The sequence below is a fragment of the Fusarium tjaetaba genome (assembly GCF_013396195.1).
Source record: "Fusarium tjaetaba strain NRRL 66243 chromosome Unknown NRRL66243_c0000330, whole genome shotgun sequence".
In the NCBI taxonomy this organism is placed as follows: domain Eukaryota; kingdom Fungi; phylum Ascomycota; class Sordariomycetes; order Hypocreales; family Nectriaceae; genus Fusarium; species Fusarium tjaetaba.
The window spans coordinates 50,703-66,592 of NW_023501526.1; the positions used below are offsets into that span (position 1 = coordinate 50,703).

At 49.2% G+C, this 15,890-nt stretch overlaps 6 protein-coding genes across 6 annotated transcripts; 5 read left to right on the plus strand and 1 right to left on the minus strand.

Annotated features, from left to right (window-relative positions):
* Positions 1-413: 413 nt before the first annotated feature.
* On the plus strand, positions 414-2,093 carry FTJAE_12313 (coenzyme a transferase; the record flags this gene model as incomplete). Its single annotated transcript, XM_037345346.1, has 3 exons — positions 414-473; positions 530-1,897; positions 1,962-2,093. The coding sequence occupies 3 exons, from the start codon at positions 414-416 to the stop codon at positions 2,091-2,093; spliced, it is 1,560 nt and encodes a 519-aa protein (XP_037200645.1).
* Positions 2,094-2,711: 618 nt separating this feature from the next.
* Positions 2,712-4,242, plus strand: FTJAE_12314 (uncharacterized protein; the record flags this gene model as incomplete). The annotated part of the gene is made up of 3 exons (XM_037345347.1): positions 2,712-2,971; positions 3,064-3,409; positions 3,457-4,242. 3 exons carry the CDS (start codon positions 2,712-2,714, stop codon positions 4,240-4,242), a joined length of 1,392 nt encoding a protein of 463 aa, XP_037200646.1.
* A 763-nt stretch (positions 4,243-5,005) lies between these two features.
* Positions 5,006-5,842, plus strand: FTJAE_12315 (uncharacterized protein; the record flags this gene model as incomplete). Its single annotated transcript, XM_037345348.1, has 1 exon — positions 5,006-5,842. One exon carries the CDS (start codon positions 5,006-5,008, stop codon positions 5,840-5,842), a length of 837 nt encoding a protein of 278 aa, XP_037200647.1.
* Positions 5,843-7,749: 1,907 nt separating this feature from the next.
* Positions 7,750-8,636, plus strand: FTJAE_12316 (heat-and acid-stable phospho; the record flags this gene model as incomplete). The annotated part of the gene is made up of 3 exons (XM_037345349.1): positions 7,750-7,822; positions 7,885-8,477; positions 8,526-8,636. The coding sequence occupies 3 exons, from the start codon at positions 7,750-7,752 to the stop codon at positions 8,634-8,636; spliced, it is 777 nt and encodes a 258-aa protein (XP_037200648.1).
* A 1,017-nt stretch (positions 8,637-9,653) lies between these two features.
* Positions 9,654-11,547, plus strand: FTJAE_12317 (RRP14-like protein; the record flags this gene model as incomplete). Its single annotated transcript, XM_037345350.1, has 3 exons — positions 9,654-9,674; positions 9,773-9,856; positions 9,964-11,547. 3 exons carry the CDS (start codon positions 9,654-9,656, stop codon positions 11,545-11,547), a joined length of 1,689 nt encoding a protein of 562 aa, XP_037200649.1.
* Positions 11,548-12,582: 1,035 nt separating this feature from the next.
* FTJAE_12318 (vacuolar sorting-associated 74) lies at positions 12,583-13,963 on the minus strand (the record flags this gene model as incomplete). Its single annotated transcript, XM_037345351.1, has 5 exons — positions 12,583-12,717; positions 12,769-12,807; positions 12,859-13,310; positions 13,379-13,625; positions 13,703-13,963. The coding sequence occupies 5 exons, from the start codon at positions 13,961-13,963 to the stop codon at positions 12,583-12,585; spliced, it is 1,134 nt and encodes a 377-aa protein (XP_037200650.1).
* Between the last annotated feature and the right edge of the window lie 1,927 nt (positions 13,964-15,890).

Below are 15,890 nucleotides of genomic sequence, written 5' to 3' on the forward strand. Positions count from 1 at the left end.
GGCAGCCGTTGGAGGAGAGCTTATGAGGGTGACCCGCCTAAATGTTCCTGTGAATGCTGTTTTGGTATCATACCGAATGCCGATTATCGCTTCCGAACTTTGGTCGCGGAATTGTATTTGAGCTTAGACGGAGGTCGATTTACGGCCAGAGCCGGCCTTAATAAACGGATATCCCCCGCCAACGGCCCGTCGACTTCTATCGTCATTGCCGGCTCAAGTTCTCTCTCTCATAACATCTCTTGCTAGAATTCTTGTTCTCTGATCTGTCTCTGGAAGAAAGAGCCCTGGCGCATGAAGCTCAATTGATCGTGCAAACAAGCATATACCCCAGCTACTTTCCTAACCGACAGCAGGGTTGTCGACACTGAAGCTATTCCCGACCTTCTCATCCGTCCTCTCCAAACACACACATCATGTCTTCTTCAGCTTTCCGATTACGGACCCTCCGAGCCTTTGCTCGCAATCCCACCAACGTAGGTGTCTCGGGCAGCTCAATGCGCATCTCGGCTGTATGCTAACGAATCTCAAGCCTAATGCTGTCCTCGCACGATCCTTCTCGGCAACCGCTCGCCGCGCCGAGATCAACAAGGTCTTCCCCTCTGCCAAGGAAGCTCTCAAGGACATGAAGCCCAACACAACCCTCCTCTGCGGTGGTTTCGGTCTCTGCGGTGTTCCTGACTCTCTTATTAACGAGGTTCTTGAGAAGCCTGAAATCAAGGGTCTCACAGCTGTCTCCAACAATGCTGGTACCGACAACTTTGGTCTCGGCAGACTTCTCAAGACTAAGCAAATCCGCAAGATGATTGCTAGTTACATTGGCGAGAACAAGACCTTTGAAAAGATGTACCTCACTGGCGAGGTCGAGCTTGAGCTGACCCCTCAGGGAACTCTTGCTGAGCGATGCGCCGCTGGTGGTAAGGGTGTGCCCGCCTTTTACACCCCTGCTGCTTTTGGCACAGTTGTCCAGACTGGTGATCTTCCTCTGCGCAACAAGGCCGATGGTTCCCCTGATGTCTACTCTTACCCCAAAGACGTCAAGGTCTTCAAGGGAAAGTCTTACCTTCTTGAGGAGAGCATTGACGGCGACTATGCCTTCGTCAAGGCCTACAAGGCTGACAAGCTCGGTAACTGCCAATTCCGTCTCGCTGCCCACAACTTCAACGGCGCCATGGGCCGCAACGCCAAGATGACCATTGTCGAAGCTGAGCACATCGTCGAGCCTGGTGAGATTCCTCCTGAGGCTGTCCACCTGCCCGGTATCTACGTCAAGCGCGTCATTCAGAGCACCGAAGAGAAGTCGATCGAAAAGTACACCTGGGCTAAGGACCCTAACGACCCTGAGGCTACCAAGGCCCTCGGCTCTGGTGACACAGCTGCCAAGCGTGAGCGCATCGTTCGTCGTGCTGCTAAGGAGTTCAAGAACGGCATGTACGCTAACCTGGGCATCGGTATGCCTATGCTTGCCCCTGGCTTTGTCGGTCCTGAGGTCGAGGTTCAGCTCCAGTCTGAGAACGGTATCCTTGGCCTGGGTCCCTATCCTCAAAAGGGACAGGAGGATGCTGACCTGATCAACGCTGGCAAGGAGACCGTTACTCTCAAGCCCGGTGCTGCTGTCTTCGGTAGCGAGGAGAGCTTCGGTATGATTCGCAGCGGTCGTATCAACCTCACTATCCTTGGAGCTATGCAGGTCAGCGCCACTGGTGATCTTGCTAACTGGATGCTTCCCGGAAAGGTCAAGGGCTTCGGTGGTGCCATGGATCTTGTCAGCAACCCTAGTGAGACCAAGGTTGTTGTGACAATGGAGCACACAGACAAGAAGGGCAACCCCAAGATTGTGAAGCAGTGTGCATTCCCTCTGACTGGACGTGCTTGTGTGTCGAGAATTATTACTGAGCTGGTAAGTTTGCCCAAATCTTCCTCATGTCATTAGTTGATGAATGATGTACTGACTCTCATCCCAGGGCGTGTTCGATGTCGACTTCGCCAACGGCCTTACCCTTATCGAGATCGCAGACGGTGTCACAGTCGATGAGGTCAAGAGCAAGACAGAGGCTCCCTTCCACGTCGCTGAGGACCTCAAGCCCATGCTATAGATGACGCAAATAAAAGAGAAGGAATGATATTACGATTGGATACCATAGCGCACGGTCATATGAAAAGTACCTATTTTGAAGAAGGATTACCCGGCTTTGAGATGACAAGCTTGCGGATCGGGAAGAGGGTCTAATGGCTTGAAGCCATCGCATCAGAGGGCGGCCGTTATAAGCCACCCACTGTGTGAGCGGCTTCGCTTGTTCCCGTTGATGCATGGAAAAACAATAGGCTTGTTCAGACGGTGTTTCCGCGAGGGAGAACAGTTAAAAGATTTAAAGCCACAAACATAATAAAAAATTCAAAATAACCCAATGAGAGACTACATGTGTCATACTTGATTATTTTCTTTGGCTCATTTTTATGCGCAAAGTCGGCTCATTTACTTTAAGTAAGTTCTTATCAGTGTTACAGAGGTGGTGAAACGCACCTCGGGGAGAAAGAAAACCACTAACATTAAATCAGGGTGCCAAAATAAACTGGTCTAAAGGCTTACTAAGATATATGTAAACTTACCTAACTCTTTTTATCACTTGGACAAGATATCCTAGGATTTCCTGCCTCCCCTCGGTGCCGTCTCACTTAACCTCGCCACTTTCTCAATTTCATTCGATTCAGCAATGTTCGACCCAGAGTCTGGACCAGCATTTTCGGAGTATGTCATGACCCGGGAGGCTCTCACGGCTGAGAGCAATGCAGACTGGAGCCGGCGCCGTCCATACCCTTCATTCAAGCCTCGAGGCACAAAGGGACCTCGATCTTTGGTAGACATAGCTATCAGTGTTGTTGGCGATAATTTCGGCAAGATTCGCTCTGCCACACATCTTGAGTCGTTACCAAAAGCCATACTATGGCGCATTTGGAGGTATCTCGAGGCAAGGTCAGTACGACATACATCCTGCGGATGGCGCGGAAACATCTAGAGATCTGCGACTGATACTGATACTAATACTGATACTGATACTGGGATAGAGGAGTATCTCTCCATGCTTGGAAGTATCTCTCCAAACTCCTCATGGAAGAAGGAGATGAGAAGAATCTTGGCCTGTACCGCTTTCGACATCACATATGCCATCCTGGTAACAACCTCACCCGTTACATTCAACCTCTAACAGCACCGCCCTCGGACTTCATAACACACATAGTCATCTCTGGCGGTTGCACCTTCAATACGCATGATCTTCTGGGACTGGCGGACATGCCTAATCTCGGCGTCCTCGAGATAATTCAGCCAACAGAGCGGACTGCGTTCCCAAATGTTTCGGACCGTCTTGTCCGGGGATGGTCTGAGAAACCTGATCCATTTCCCTTGCTTCGAGTCTACGAATATGGGGAGATGAGACGACATCCAAAGCATCTCTACAGTGGGTGTCACAATTCCCATCTCTTGCCCTATACGACGTTATTGGTGCAAGGGACGCGTGGGACGCCAGCAAGGTGGCAGCGCAAGAACACGGATGGGAGCAGGCAGATTCACCGCCACATAGGTTGGACGACTCACTGTTGCGATATCTCATGCTCTTTGCACCGCTAGAAGAAACCCGAGACAGGAATATGCGTGACCTCGCTGCAAGTATCGACAATGATTTGGTGTCGTTGTGCAGCGACTCGCGATGTGCTGTTAAATTTGTTCAGGATCGTCAGGCACCGCTTCTCCTTAACTACCTCTGCGATACTGCAAAGGAGAATACGCCTTGGTGGGATATTGATGCTGCATCTCGAGAAGCTCGCACATGTCATGGGGTCGCATTTGAGGCTTGGGCATTCTGGCTTTACTCCTTTCTCGGTCAACTTTGTTCTGATCGAGATTTGGAAGCCCGTGGAGCCCTTCCCTACAAGGCTGTAGCAGGTCCATTCATCCTACCCTCGCGGCCGATTGCTTGCCTTCACTTGGGTCACACTTCTCAACGTGGTGGTATTGATACGAGACCGTCATATATTAGCCGGGGGCTATTCGCAACACGACAATTTACGTTTACACGTAAATCGGTCATTCCGCCCAATGGGAAGAAGCCTGCTACAATACCCAAGGGAGTCAACTTGGTGTGTTCAGAGAGGTCCGCACCTATGCTAGCAATAAGGAAGGCCAAGAGAAAACGGGTTATTGATGTTTTAGAGGATATGGGTCTCGGGCGTCCAAAGAATCCATGACATACAAGTCTCTTTCAAATTAGTATAATAGTTGACATAAGCTTTGATCTCTCTCCTTGAAACCTGAGAGTATGTTTCAGCAGAGGTATTCATCCTCAGAGACAGCTTGATTGATACTTAAAGCTTATGACGCCTCAGCGAGACATATCAAGCCACCACACTGAAAAATCCCATTCAACTTAAGCTTTTGGAAGGCAATATGCGCATAGCCTCAACAACTCAGAGAAAACTTCTCACACTAATCTTAGGTATTTGAGGTAAATCTAGGCAAACTTAGACCAGTTACTTCAAGTATTTTATCTTTTAGGGAAACAGTCCTGAGTTGCCTTGCCTTCTCTTGTTCATATATTGGGTTTCAGTAGTACGCGCTCATTCAGTTGCATCAATTCCCTTCCCTCTTACTTTTCAACCCCTTGATACATATAGTTTGATAGTTTTCTGGGTGAACGTGACTCACTGATAGTCTGGAACACTGGCTTACGAACAAACCTATTTTGTGCTGTCAAAGTGCAGCGAACCATGTTCTACCGTGACAAAGCGACAGTTTTGAGGTATATATAAGGAGACACTTTCTGAACATCTTCAGTATGGAAGTTTAATAAAAAAGATACTTCAACTCGCAAATTCAAACCAAACCTATTTGCTGTCTCCCATAGGTCCTCCATGGTCTTATAACCTATATATTTCTTTGCTCGCCATCTCAAAATAAGACTTTTTTGTAAAATTTCCGCATCAAAAGTACCATTTTCTATAAAGAGCAAAAATGTCAAATTCTAACATGGCCAGTCATGATAGCTCAGAATCCTGCTTCGCTTTCCCTGACCCTCTCACTGCACTAACATTCTTCAACAGCGACCTGACGGACTCTGTTCTAGCGAGTGATGAGGGTTTCATCAGTGACGATGACGATCCTGATGATGAGTCCTCCATCCCTTCGGCCTACTTAACAGCATTCCCTGTTGAACGGCTTCTATCACCACTATCCGAGTCTAGGAGCACCGGCACGTTGTCGATGAGCCCAGAACTCGATAGTAGCTCACAGCATGGTCTATCTGAAAGCGACTCAGATATCGATAAGCCGGGAACCCCAGTTACACCTCCCGATCACGGCCGCTTGCCCTCAGACTCTTCTGGTTCTAGTTCTGAAAGCGATGACGGCTCTGACATCCTCGCGCCGCCGCGTCTTCATTCCCAAGAAGGCAATAGCCCAGATGAGCCACCCAGAACCTCTAGGATCCTGTCACCAACACAGAATTTCAAAAAAGAAACGGTTTCCGAGCCTGACTCGAACCTGCCGTCGTATCATGTGCACCAACTCGACTGGAAAAATCCGGTCCATGCTGGTAGGCTCCGCGAGCGCAGTGAACAACATGACAGGGAGATCAAAGCACTGTTTTGGGACACGAAACACATACTCAGACCGATGGATACTCCTGTGAGCCCTCGATACAGAAAAGAGCTAAGGGACTGGCGAAGATCACGCCGAGAATATATCATGAACAAACCAAGTGCTCAGAAACAAGCGCGGGATCAACGGTATCTTCTGGCGTTGTCGGACCTTATTGACAAAAGAGACAGCTTCTTTAGCAAGAAACGCTAGGGAGCAGACGTCACAAAAGTATTGTTGGACACTAAACCTGTAAAGAATGCTTGGTGGCTCGTCCTAATGATTGCTAAACTTGGAGGTGTGGTTTGTACGAGAGAAACCTTTGTCTATTGGTTGATCTGAAGCATATGCCGAGATAGGTCGGCGGCATTGGCACCGCAACCTTCAAGAACGGGGCCATATTCAATGCCAAATATTTAATATCAAAATAAACCAACGTCAAATCCTGATCACCAATATTGATGTACCGTCTAACTGATGAATTGTTGTGAGGAGTGGCGATGATAACTCGCTTACCCTATAGATACCACAGCCTGTCGACTTGTCCCTAGATTCTCAAAGCAAGATGCATGATTGATCTCGAACACAGATGTGAAACTTTGATATCGCTTAGAACCTCCAGCAAATGAAGAATGCGTGCGGCAAAAGAGTTTTGGGATTATACCCAGATTTAGGTCTCAAAGGTTTGCAGATCTTGGGAGAAATGCCACTGCAGCATTTACCCTTTGCCGAAGGTATATTTATTATATGGTCACTTTGGAATATGAGGGTAGCATGGCGCAAATGTAGGTATCAAATTACGAGTATACCAAAGTGAGGAAGCATCCATGCTCTCTCACATACAGACTCACCTCAGTCATGATTTCACATCTTCAAAAGATGTGGAAGAAAAGTATGTACCGCGTCAAAATTTCTCTCTCCCAACGCAGCAAAAGCTACAAGCAGAACAGAGGGTAAGTGTCAGCGGTGATTCATCTTTCCTCCAGTTTCCCCTCCAAGTACCTCCATGGTGTAATGAAAGCCAGAGTGAATTTGAAGGATTCAGTTTTTTCTAGTAGGTTGAAGAAGAAGGGAAAAAAAGAGATAAAATCGCGGCTCAGTCGATGTGGTTTTGTTTACCTGAGTGGGGCGCCAAAAGCGGGAGTGGAAGATATATGCGCCGAGACCCGAGCCACTGTACCTTAGGTAGGGGTCCATCCATCCCATGAAAGTGCCTGAGACTGAATTACCTAGATACACAGGACGTAGGAGTCATTCTTAAGGTTTGGCGAGTAAAATTTACCTCAATAGAACCGAAGCCAAAACCTTATATGGCTGTTTCTGCCTGGAATCAAAGGATGAGTCAACATTTCAATACAAATTAGACCTTTGTGTCGTGTGCACGACGGACGAACAATTCATGCATGCCGGTTGCAAACGCACCCCTCAGTAAGTGAGCTGATCAAAACACGACAAACAGGGATTCTGTTATTCGTTCAGTTATTCCAGCGCCCAGCCGCCCAGCCCGTTCCTGAAAGTCTCCAGCAACTGTTAACACAATTCACTGAATCATAGTGTGAGCTGCATTTCGACTTGATGTAGTGAATCAGTGGGGGCTGGATAGGAACACCGTTGTTTTATTTTAAGCTTGGAAGTACTGTACATTTGACAACTCAGGATTGGGCCATACCAGTGGAGGTCTTGCTTTTCTGCGTTCTGCTTAAGTTAATTAGGCTATACGCCTATCACTTCTGGCCATTCACCTTGATAAACTTCCGAGTGAAAGGATCGTTTATGTTTTGAATCATATTCTGCCTGCAGTGCAGTGAGTTGAATTTAGATTTGCGATCATATATAAGAGAAGTAACGTCACCCAAAAGTTCCTGATTAACACTCCGTCACTCCATCTCGTGCTTGTTCGTTTATCAGAGCTGCCGTCATTAGCTACCCCGCTACCCCGCCCTGTTGAACAAGTTTGACCAGCAAACAAACGTTCATTTGCGAGACGGCGATAATCGACAACACAGAATATCCCGACCTAAACGATTTGAACAATTCATAACACAAAAGTCTCGAGATAGACTTCTGTTCCCCAAAAAAGCTCACCTCCCTCGTACCTATTCTCTCACAACTTACCCATCATGGCTCCCGGTGGTCCCCCTGGAGGAGGCTCGCGTGGCCGAGGAGGAAAGTTTCGAAAGCCCACACGAGGAGGTATGTTGACCACGAGCCCGAGCACGAGCACGAGCCCAACGACCAGACTGACAAATTCTCAGGTGGCAAGAAGTTTTCTCGCAATCTCCGACCTCTCGATGCCGACGGAAACGAGGTTAGCATGTGGGCTGTCGACCCAAACAAGAAGGACGACGACAGCGATGAAGAAGAGTCTTCCGACGAGGAATCTACCGAAGAGGAAGAGGAAGAGGACAGCGAGGAAGATTCTGGTGCTGGCCCTTCTCAGGAACAGACCCAAGAGCAGTCACGCGAGGCTCGAAAGGCCGAGAAGAAAGCTCGAAAGGAGGCTGCCATAGCCAGACAGAAGGCCAAGACAGTCGAAGTCGGCGATCTTCCATCAAGCGACGAGGACGAGAGCGAAAGCGAAGAGGATGACGATATGCCTGCAAACCCAAACCACTCCAAGAAGGCCCGCAAACAAGCGGCGTCTTCTGGTGTTGACGAAATCACAGATGGTGTCGAGAACCTGCAAGCAGCACCAAGCCGACGTGAGCGTGAAGCTCTCGAGGCCGCAGCTGCTAAGGAGAGACACATGCGCTTGACAGCTCAGGGCAAGACGGACGAGTCTCGGGCCGATCTGGAGCGTCTCAAGGAGATCCGCGAGCGACGTGCCCTTGACGCCGCGCGGAGACAAGTGAGTTACCCACGTACCCGGAGCGTGACCTTACTAACATAATGTCAGGCTGAGCGTGAAGAAAGAGAGGAGCAAGAAAAGGTCAAGAAGGCCGAGTTCGAGGCCAGGGAGGCCCGCCGACGAGAAGCTGCCGCCGGAAAGAAGGGCAAGAAGAAATAGAGGCCACTAAGAGCATGACATACGAGTTCCCATGAAAGTATATGATTTGGCTATTGCTCAGGTATTATCTAGACTCAACTTGTTCAAGATATTGAACAGAAAGGCGTAAAGTGAAACAAGTCTATACCTGGTTTTCTAGCCCCCATGTTGCAAATCTCTCACATGAGGTCTTAAGAACGACCTACTAGCTGCAATCTGTGAATCTCATCATAGCATGGAAATCTGAGAGATTAGTGAGAAATTAGGACGGCACAGACTTCGATGATAAGTGGCGATATATCGCACTTAGATTACTTATGGACATCATCGAATTCCATCCATATTTCAGCCAAGCTTGGCCCAAAGTTTCAAGCATCGCGGCGTAGCAAATAGCACAGACCTATGACCATAAAAGAACGATTAAGTGGTGACTGTATTTCGGTGACACATAAGCTAGTTGAAACCATTGGCGACTCTTCTGAATTCACACTCACGACGTAAGTGTCTTGGCCTGAAGACATCTAAGAAACGACGACACAGGCCCTGGTTTTCAGCATTACCTGGTAGGTAAGATACTGCCTGGATGACTCATAAACTCTGGAGTGACAGGTCGTATAAGCGCACCTCAATGAAGGGGTTTCAAGCTTAGGATCTCCCCAGTCATAATAAGATTTGCGATCGATTCGACTCATACAATGAATGAATGCTTGATGAGGCTCAGAGGACCCTTAATATGGCATCGGTACGTACCTAGCAGCCTGGGCCTGATGGAATGCGCTAACTGCAGGGGGTGGATCGACTGTCTTGAATGGGCCTTCCCCACACAAAGCCGGTCATTCTTTAGCAGGCTCAAGAAAAAAAATTACAACGATCCTCCCCGAAAAACTGAAGTAGCAAATCGCCATCCGAGCTTTCTTTTCCAACCTCATTTTTGTTATCGAGGGCATTTCATCGCCACGACTCTCCATAGCTGACTTGCTCTAATACTGGAGATATCACGGTATCACTGATATCCAACCTTCTCAACCACCAGTTAATATGACAGAGTCTGAGCTGCAGGTCCGTTCTTCCAGATGCCCTCCAGCCCCGCCTGTGATGGGACAAATCTTTGAATCATGGCGATAGGGAACCCTGAAGCTGACTGTTTGCGCTTTTAGGATTACCTGAGCGGCCAACGCGGAGCCTTCGAGGGCATCCTTGGCCTCATCCCAGCCAAGATGTACTATGAACAAGACAACAGTGTATGTTAAAACCAATGCCTTGCCAAGTAAAGGCCAACTTCATCCTCGCCTGGAACGACACACCACATGCATCGCGGTCAATCAGAATCAGGCTAATACAAACGCAGGATCAATGGAGCAAGAAGAAACAGACAAAACAACAGGCTGCCGATGCCCGACGCGGAAAGCTGGATCCCGACAGCGAGCGGAATCGAAATGCCAAGGAAGTCTTGGATGAACGGGCCAAGAACAAGCGAAAGCTGCGTGAGATAAAGAAGCATGACGATGCTGATAAAGAAGATGATTGGGAGGACCATGAGCCTGTCCCTGGCGTAGAGATGGAGAAGCCTGGTGAGGGGCTCAAGGTCAAGACAGCCGAGACCAACAAGAAACAGAAGCGCAACGACGCGACAGAGACAGAAGCCCAGGATATTTCAGAAACCAACAAGAAGCAGAAGTTTAACGATGAGATAGACGCCGAGGTAAGGGACACAACTGAGACATCCTCTTCCAAGATGTCGAAAAGGGAAGAGAAGAGGGCGGCCAAGAAGGAGATGAAGAAGGAGAAGAGGGCCGAGAAAAAGGCTGAGAAGAAGGTCAACAAGACAGAGGCTCCTGCGGCCGAGGAAAAGGACGTGCCAACTCCGACACCAAAGGCTCAGAAGAAAGCCGCGAAGAAGCAAAAGGAAGTCGAGGAGGAGGAAGAGACAACAGCCCATGGTGACGGCGAGGTTTTACCTATGGACATCTCGGGTCTGGAGAATGAGGACGAGGCCACCGCCAACTCAAGTAATGATTCCGAGCCACAATCTCCTACCTTTGACACCAACGATTCCACGACTACTCCCGCGGAGACAACCGCCGAGCCTGCCAGCACTACTACCTCCATCTCATCCACTATTCCTCCTTCAGAGAAACCTAAGTCTATTAAGCTCCCTGCCGACACCTCTGCCATCCGAGCTCGTCTCGCTGCCAAAATTGAAGCGCTTCGTGCCGCCCGAAAAGCTGACGGACCTGATGGCAAGCCAATTCGCACACGCCAAGAGCTCATTGAGTCGAGAAGAAAGAAGCAAGAGGCTCGAAAAGCTCACAAGCAGGAGATGCGCAAGCAGGCTAAGCTGGAGGAGCAGCGAAAGCGTGAGGAGGCTTTGGCATCTAGTTCACCAGGTGTTATGAGCCCCGCGGTTGAACTCGACGAGAGTGCCAGCAACTTTACATTTGGCCGCGTCGCTTTTGGTGATGGTGCTCAGCTTTCACGCGATCTCGGCCACGTGCTGAGCCAGGGCAAGAAGAAGGGGCCCTCTGACCCCAAGACAGCCCTTATCAAGGTCCAAAACCAGAAAAAGCGTCTTCAGGAGCTTGACCCGGAGAAGCGTGCCGACATCGCCGAGAAAGACATCTGGCTGACAGCCCGCCGTCGTGCCGAGGGCGAGAAGATCCGCGACGATGAAGCTCTCTTGAAGCGTGCCGTGAAGCGCAAGGAGGCTGCCAAGAAGAAGAGTGAGAAGGCATGGCGCGAACGATCTGATGGCGTCAAGATGGCTCAAAAGGACCGTCAACGCAAACGTGAGGATAACTTGCGTCAAAGACGGGATGATAAGCTGCTCGGTAAGGCGGGCAAAAAGAAGAAGAAGGGTGGAGCCGCCGGAGGTAAGAAGAAGAGTCGTCCTGGTTTCGAGGGAAGCCTGGGCGTTGGGGGCAAGAAGAAGTAAACTAAAGAAGTTGTGACGCGGCGAGGGGGAGGTGGAAGATGGGGATGAAGATGAAGATGAAGATGAAGAGAAGAGCTGGTTGAGTTTTTACCCTTCGATTTATTCAAGATATACGGCGCTGGCGGAGTTATGGTCGGCAAAAAGGAGAGGAGCATGAAAAAACATCTTCAGGACTTAGCTCGGCGATGCATGTACTACCTGAGTTGATATAATCCATCACTATACGAAAGCAGAGAGCGTGTCTCGAAGGTGCCGTCAAGCCGGTTCAAGCCCCAAGTCCCAGTAGTGCAAGTCCCCATGATGTCTAATCAAAAGTTGCAGTATCCTTGCGTTGAGTGTGTGTAGATCCAGGTCGTTCATTCATACTTAAAAATATTTCAAGTCCATCACCAGATGTAAAAGCAAATATCTCGGGGCCCCAAGTTTTCATAATAGACAAACGCCCTCGCAGGGTGTCTTGAAGGTTGTCTGTGACATTTTCTTTTTCATTACAATGGAGATACCAGACCCAAGTCGACGACAAAACAACAACGGCTACCTTTCACACCAAACGACCTATGGATTTCGCCCCCTTTCCCTAGCCTTCCAAGAAACGCATCGACAGTACACACACATACACGACAAAGCCATGGTCAGAGTCAGAGTCAGAGTCAGAGTCATAGTCATCCCGTCCACCTCCTTTTTTGTTTCCCAAAAGTAAAAAGGACGAATAGATAAGCCCCGTCAAAAATAAAAAGGACATTAAAAGAAGAAGTTTGGGTGAGTTATGGAGTGAGTCCTACCACCAACACCACTTGTTCAAGCGCCCAGCAAAAATAATACTTTGCGCTGAGTTAATCGATTGGCCAAGCTCCCAAGTTCTTCATGTCTTAACCCAGCTGCAAACCTGTTCAATTGAGCAGCAGGCAAGTTCCAATTCCCTGGAATTGCTCCATATGATAGCGGTGGTGTGTCGTGTTCTGGTTTCAGTTGGGCGACGGGAGCCTTGAGACGGTTGTCGTCAAAGTCATTTCGTGAGAATGGGTTTATGAGGGATTAGGATCGGATAGTTGGAGCAAGAGATTTCGAGGGGGAGAGCTTGGCCTGGATGGAGCTGGGTAGTTGAACGAAGGTGTAGCCAAACGTCACGTTCGGCAGTGGTGGACACGCAAGAAGCTTGCACGAGTACGTCTATAGGAGAGAGTCAAGTCTAGTGAAGACACTCAAGCAAGCCGCAACCACCTCAAGCTGGAGCTCCTTGTCCTTGCCGCTGTTGACCTCCTGGAGCTACTGTTAGTCATGGAACTCTCGCATTCATCAAACACTACCCACCTCGTTGATGAGTTGAGGCAAGTTAGCACCAATGCCATTCTGTGTGGCCTTCTTGCCAAACGGCCATTGGCTGTAGTCGGCGAGTAAATCATCGGTCTGCGCAAAAGCCCGTTCCCTTGCCTCGTGGCCAAGGGATGCGAGGGCGTTCTCGAGGACATTAGCGGCGTAGGCGGCGCAAACCATGGCGATGCTACGCATATAACGGAATTCGAGCGACTCAGGGAGGAATTGGCTACCATTGAGGACGACGGTCCGTTGGGTAAGGATGTTGCGAACCCGGCGGCGGATCTCCTCCTTAGCACCACCATCGGCGACGGGATGAGTTGCCATGTCGAAAAGGAGGAAATTGCGCTTCTCGGTGCGGAGGATGCCCTTATCGACCAAGCCCTTTGCGAGCCGTTCTCGGACCTGCTTGAGCTGGTATCCGATCTTCATCAAGTTCCAGGTTTCGCCTGTTATTGGCAAGGCAGTCAGCGACGATTGCTTGAGTACTGGGAGAATGGTGGATAGGGCAATTTACCGCTCATCAAGTCAATCCAGGTTGCGACGCTCATCTTTTCGCTCTGCTTCATCATCTTGAGAGCCTCGTCGAGAAGAACCTCGCCAGTAAGGGTGTCGTCTATGACCTCGATGTTGCGGTCTGCGAGGGGGAATCGGCGTCTTGAAGCATCCTTCTCCATTGCAATGCGACCACGGAAGGCCAGTTCGATGACAATGCATCCTCGAAGGGCGTAAGAGATGTTGTCATTCCAGAAAGAGAGGTAGCCCTGCGAGCATTTGAGAGTCAGAGGTGTTGTTCCCTTGAGGACAAAGGGCACGTGTATGAGCACGAGTGGCAGCCTACCTGCTTATCCTTGAGGCCAAGTAGCAAGACCTCCTCCATGAGGGTGAGCTTTGGCTGCTTGCTCCGCTCGGCGCTCTCACTGATGTCGCGAGGGTCGAATGCGATCTTGTGGCCATTTTCTGTGCTTTCGTAGCTCGTCTCGGGTCCGTTGTCCCTGGCGCTTGGTGTGCTCGTTCTAGGGGCAGTGCCGTTGCTGGAATCGCCCTCAGCCGCAGGTCCTGCGCCGCCCGCACCGCGGCGTCGCGTCAATCCCGAGGACATTTCGAGTAGATAAAGATGATTAGGTAGTTTTGGTGCTGAGAGAGAAAAGACGGAGACGGAGGTGGAGGAGAGGGGGCGACAGCAAAGTCGTTTTTCGGGCGTCGAGATGAGGTTGAAGGGGTAGGTTAGTAGTTTGATGGATGTCCCGTCCTGGAACTTTGATTGACTGGGCTGAGCCTGAACGGGGCTAGTTGCGCGTTCGAATTTAGGGGTTTGGGACTGGGGCCCGCGGGCGACTCTTGATAAGTGAATGAGCTCCCCAAGTTACAGGCGTCTCATTAGCTGTTGGAGCCAATAGATCGCTGAGCCGTTGGGGGACGGAATGTCCTTGCATGGGGGTATAGGACCAACTATTGATGCTATCGATATGGGCTGATTCTCCCTTTTTTCGCCTTTTTCTCTAGTTGACCTTTTTGATTTAAAATGAAGACCCAATGCCATCCAGAAGACACTGATAAATACGACCTGGCTTCTTTTGCTTCAGAAGCTAAAGCAGGGGTAGTAGATCATCCATCAGCCGACGATGATCCGTCTTGTGAGACAGTGAGTGGCTCGGACACAGGAACGAGAAGCAGCAGACAATAAAGACTCTCTACGCAAAAGACTTTACAAATAATAATTGATTTTTGAGGATTGGTTTAATTAAGTATACGGAAAAGAGGAATGAGTCTCTCCCACCTCGGTAAGGTTGGAGGCATGAAAGGTAACTTATACGAGGTCTCTAAAGTGTAGGGGGGAAAAAACCACGTAGCTGTGTCATTTTCTAACGAGTACCATTGAATAGTTGTTAGTAGTTTGGCTTCAATAATAACTCCCTTTCACTAAGATATGTTCTATTTACTCTACAAGATTGGGTGGAAAATGAAAGGATGCCTAAAGGATCAGCCCAGCTTACACGGCCACATAAGCTCAAGAGGCTTCCTGGTGCTCGTCCAACCAAACAACCAAACAGCTCATCAATGATACAGCAAGGATGATGTTTTCCAGTCAGCATTCCCCATCTGTACTACCTTATGTATATTGGCTTCGTTATTGGGATGTAACCAATGAAACTCGTGCTCTGAGCCAGCTTCCTTCCTCTGCTTCGCTCCAATGCACATTTCTCTGTCATTGTCCAATTCTTCCTTTTGAGGCTCTATAGCAAGTATAGAAACCTGTTTCACCGCTTTATGTCCGGTCCCGTCCTGTTGCACTCCTACTCTGCTAGGATTCTCCGCACGTGAAACCGTGGAAGTCCACCTTGAGCACTAACATGTGGTGTTAGTCAGCCAGACACGACACGTAACTCCACCGCACACTTCAACTACACTTCATCCTGTCATCTAACAATACCCTTGGCTTTCGATGACTACCTTAACGTGGCATGGACAAGAAGCTCAATCGAGGCTGCACATCCTCCATCATGCACTAACAAAGGCACAGATGTTCCCCTTAGTTCTTATCCCTACTTCTCACAGACTCGGACGCAACTCATCAACTCCAAATCAGGCAGCGGCGAAAATCTCTCTATTTGACGACGATACACCCGATTGGTGTATAATTACGATATTTCACAGACTACAAACCTACATCGGAATTTCATGATTGTGTTGATAAAATGTCGTCCTTGGGAGCCCTCTCAGCCAACGCCCCCTGAAGTCAGGGGTGCTTGGACATCGTTATATGGACGAAGATCGGTTCGCATGCCATGCGCTTGTGTTACTCTGTTCAACAGTTTGATCAGACGGAACTACTTTTGGCTGCCAATTATGCAAGCATTGCAATAAAATTGAACCGCATCGACCTTACGCGCATATATTGCACAATCGGCATTTGGCATATATCAAAGTGATTGTCGGTTGATCACTTGGCTCACTGCCACCAAACTTTGATATGATTCATCAGGACGCAACTACCATTTGCCCCTTGAGCATGTGACACATTCACT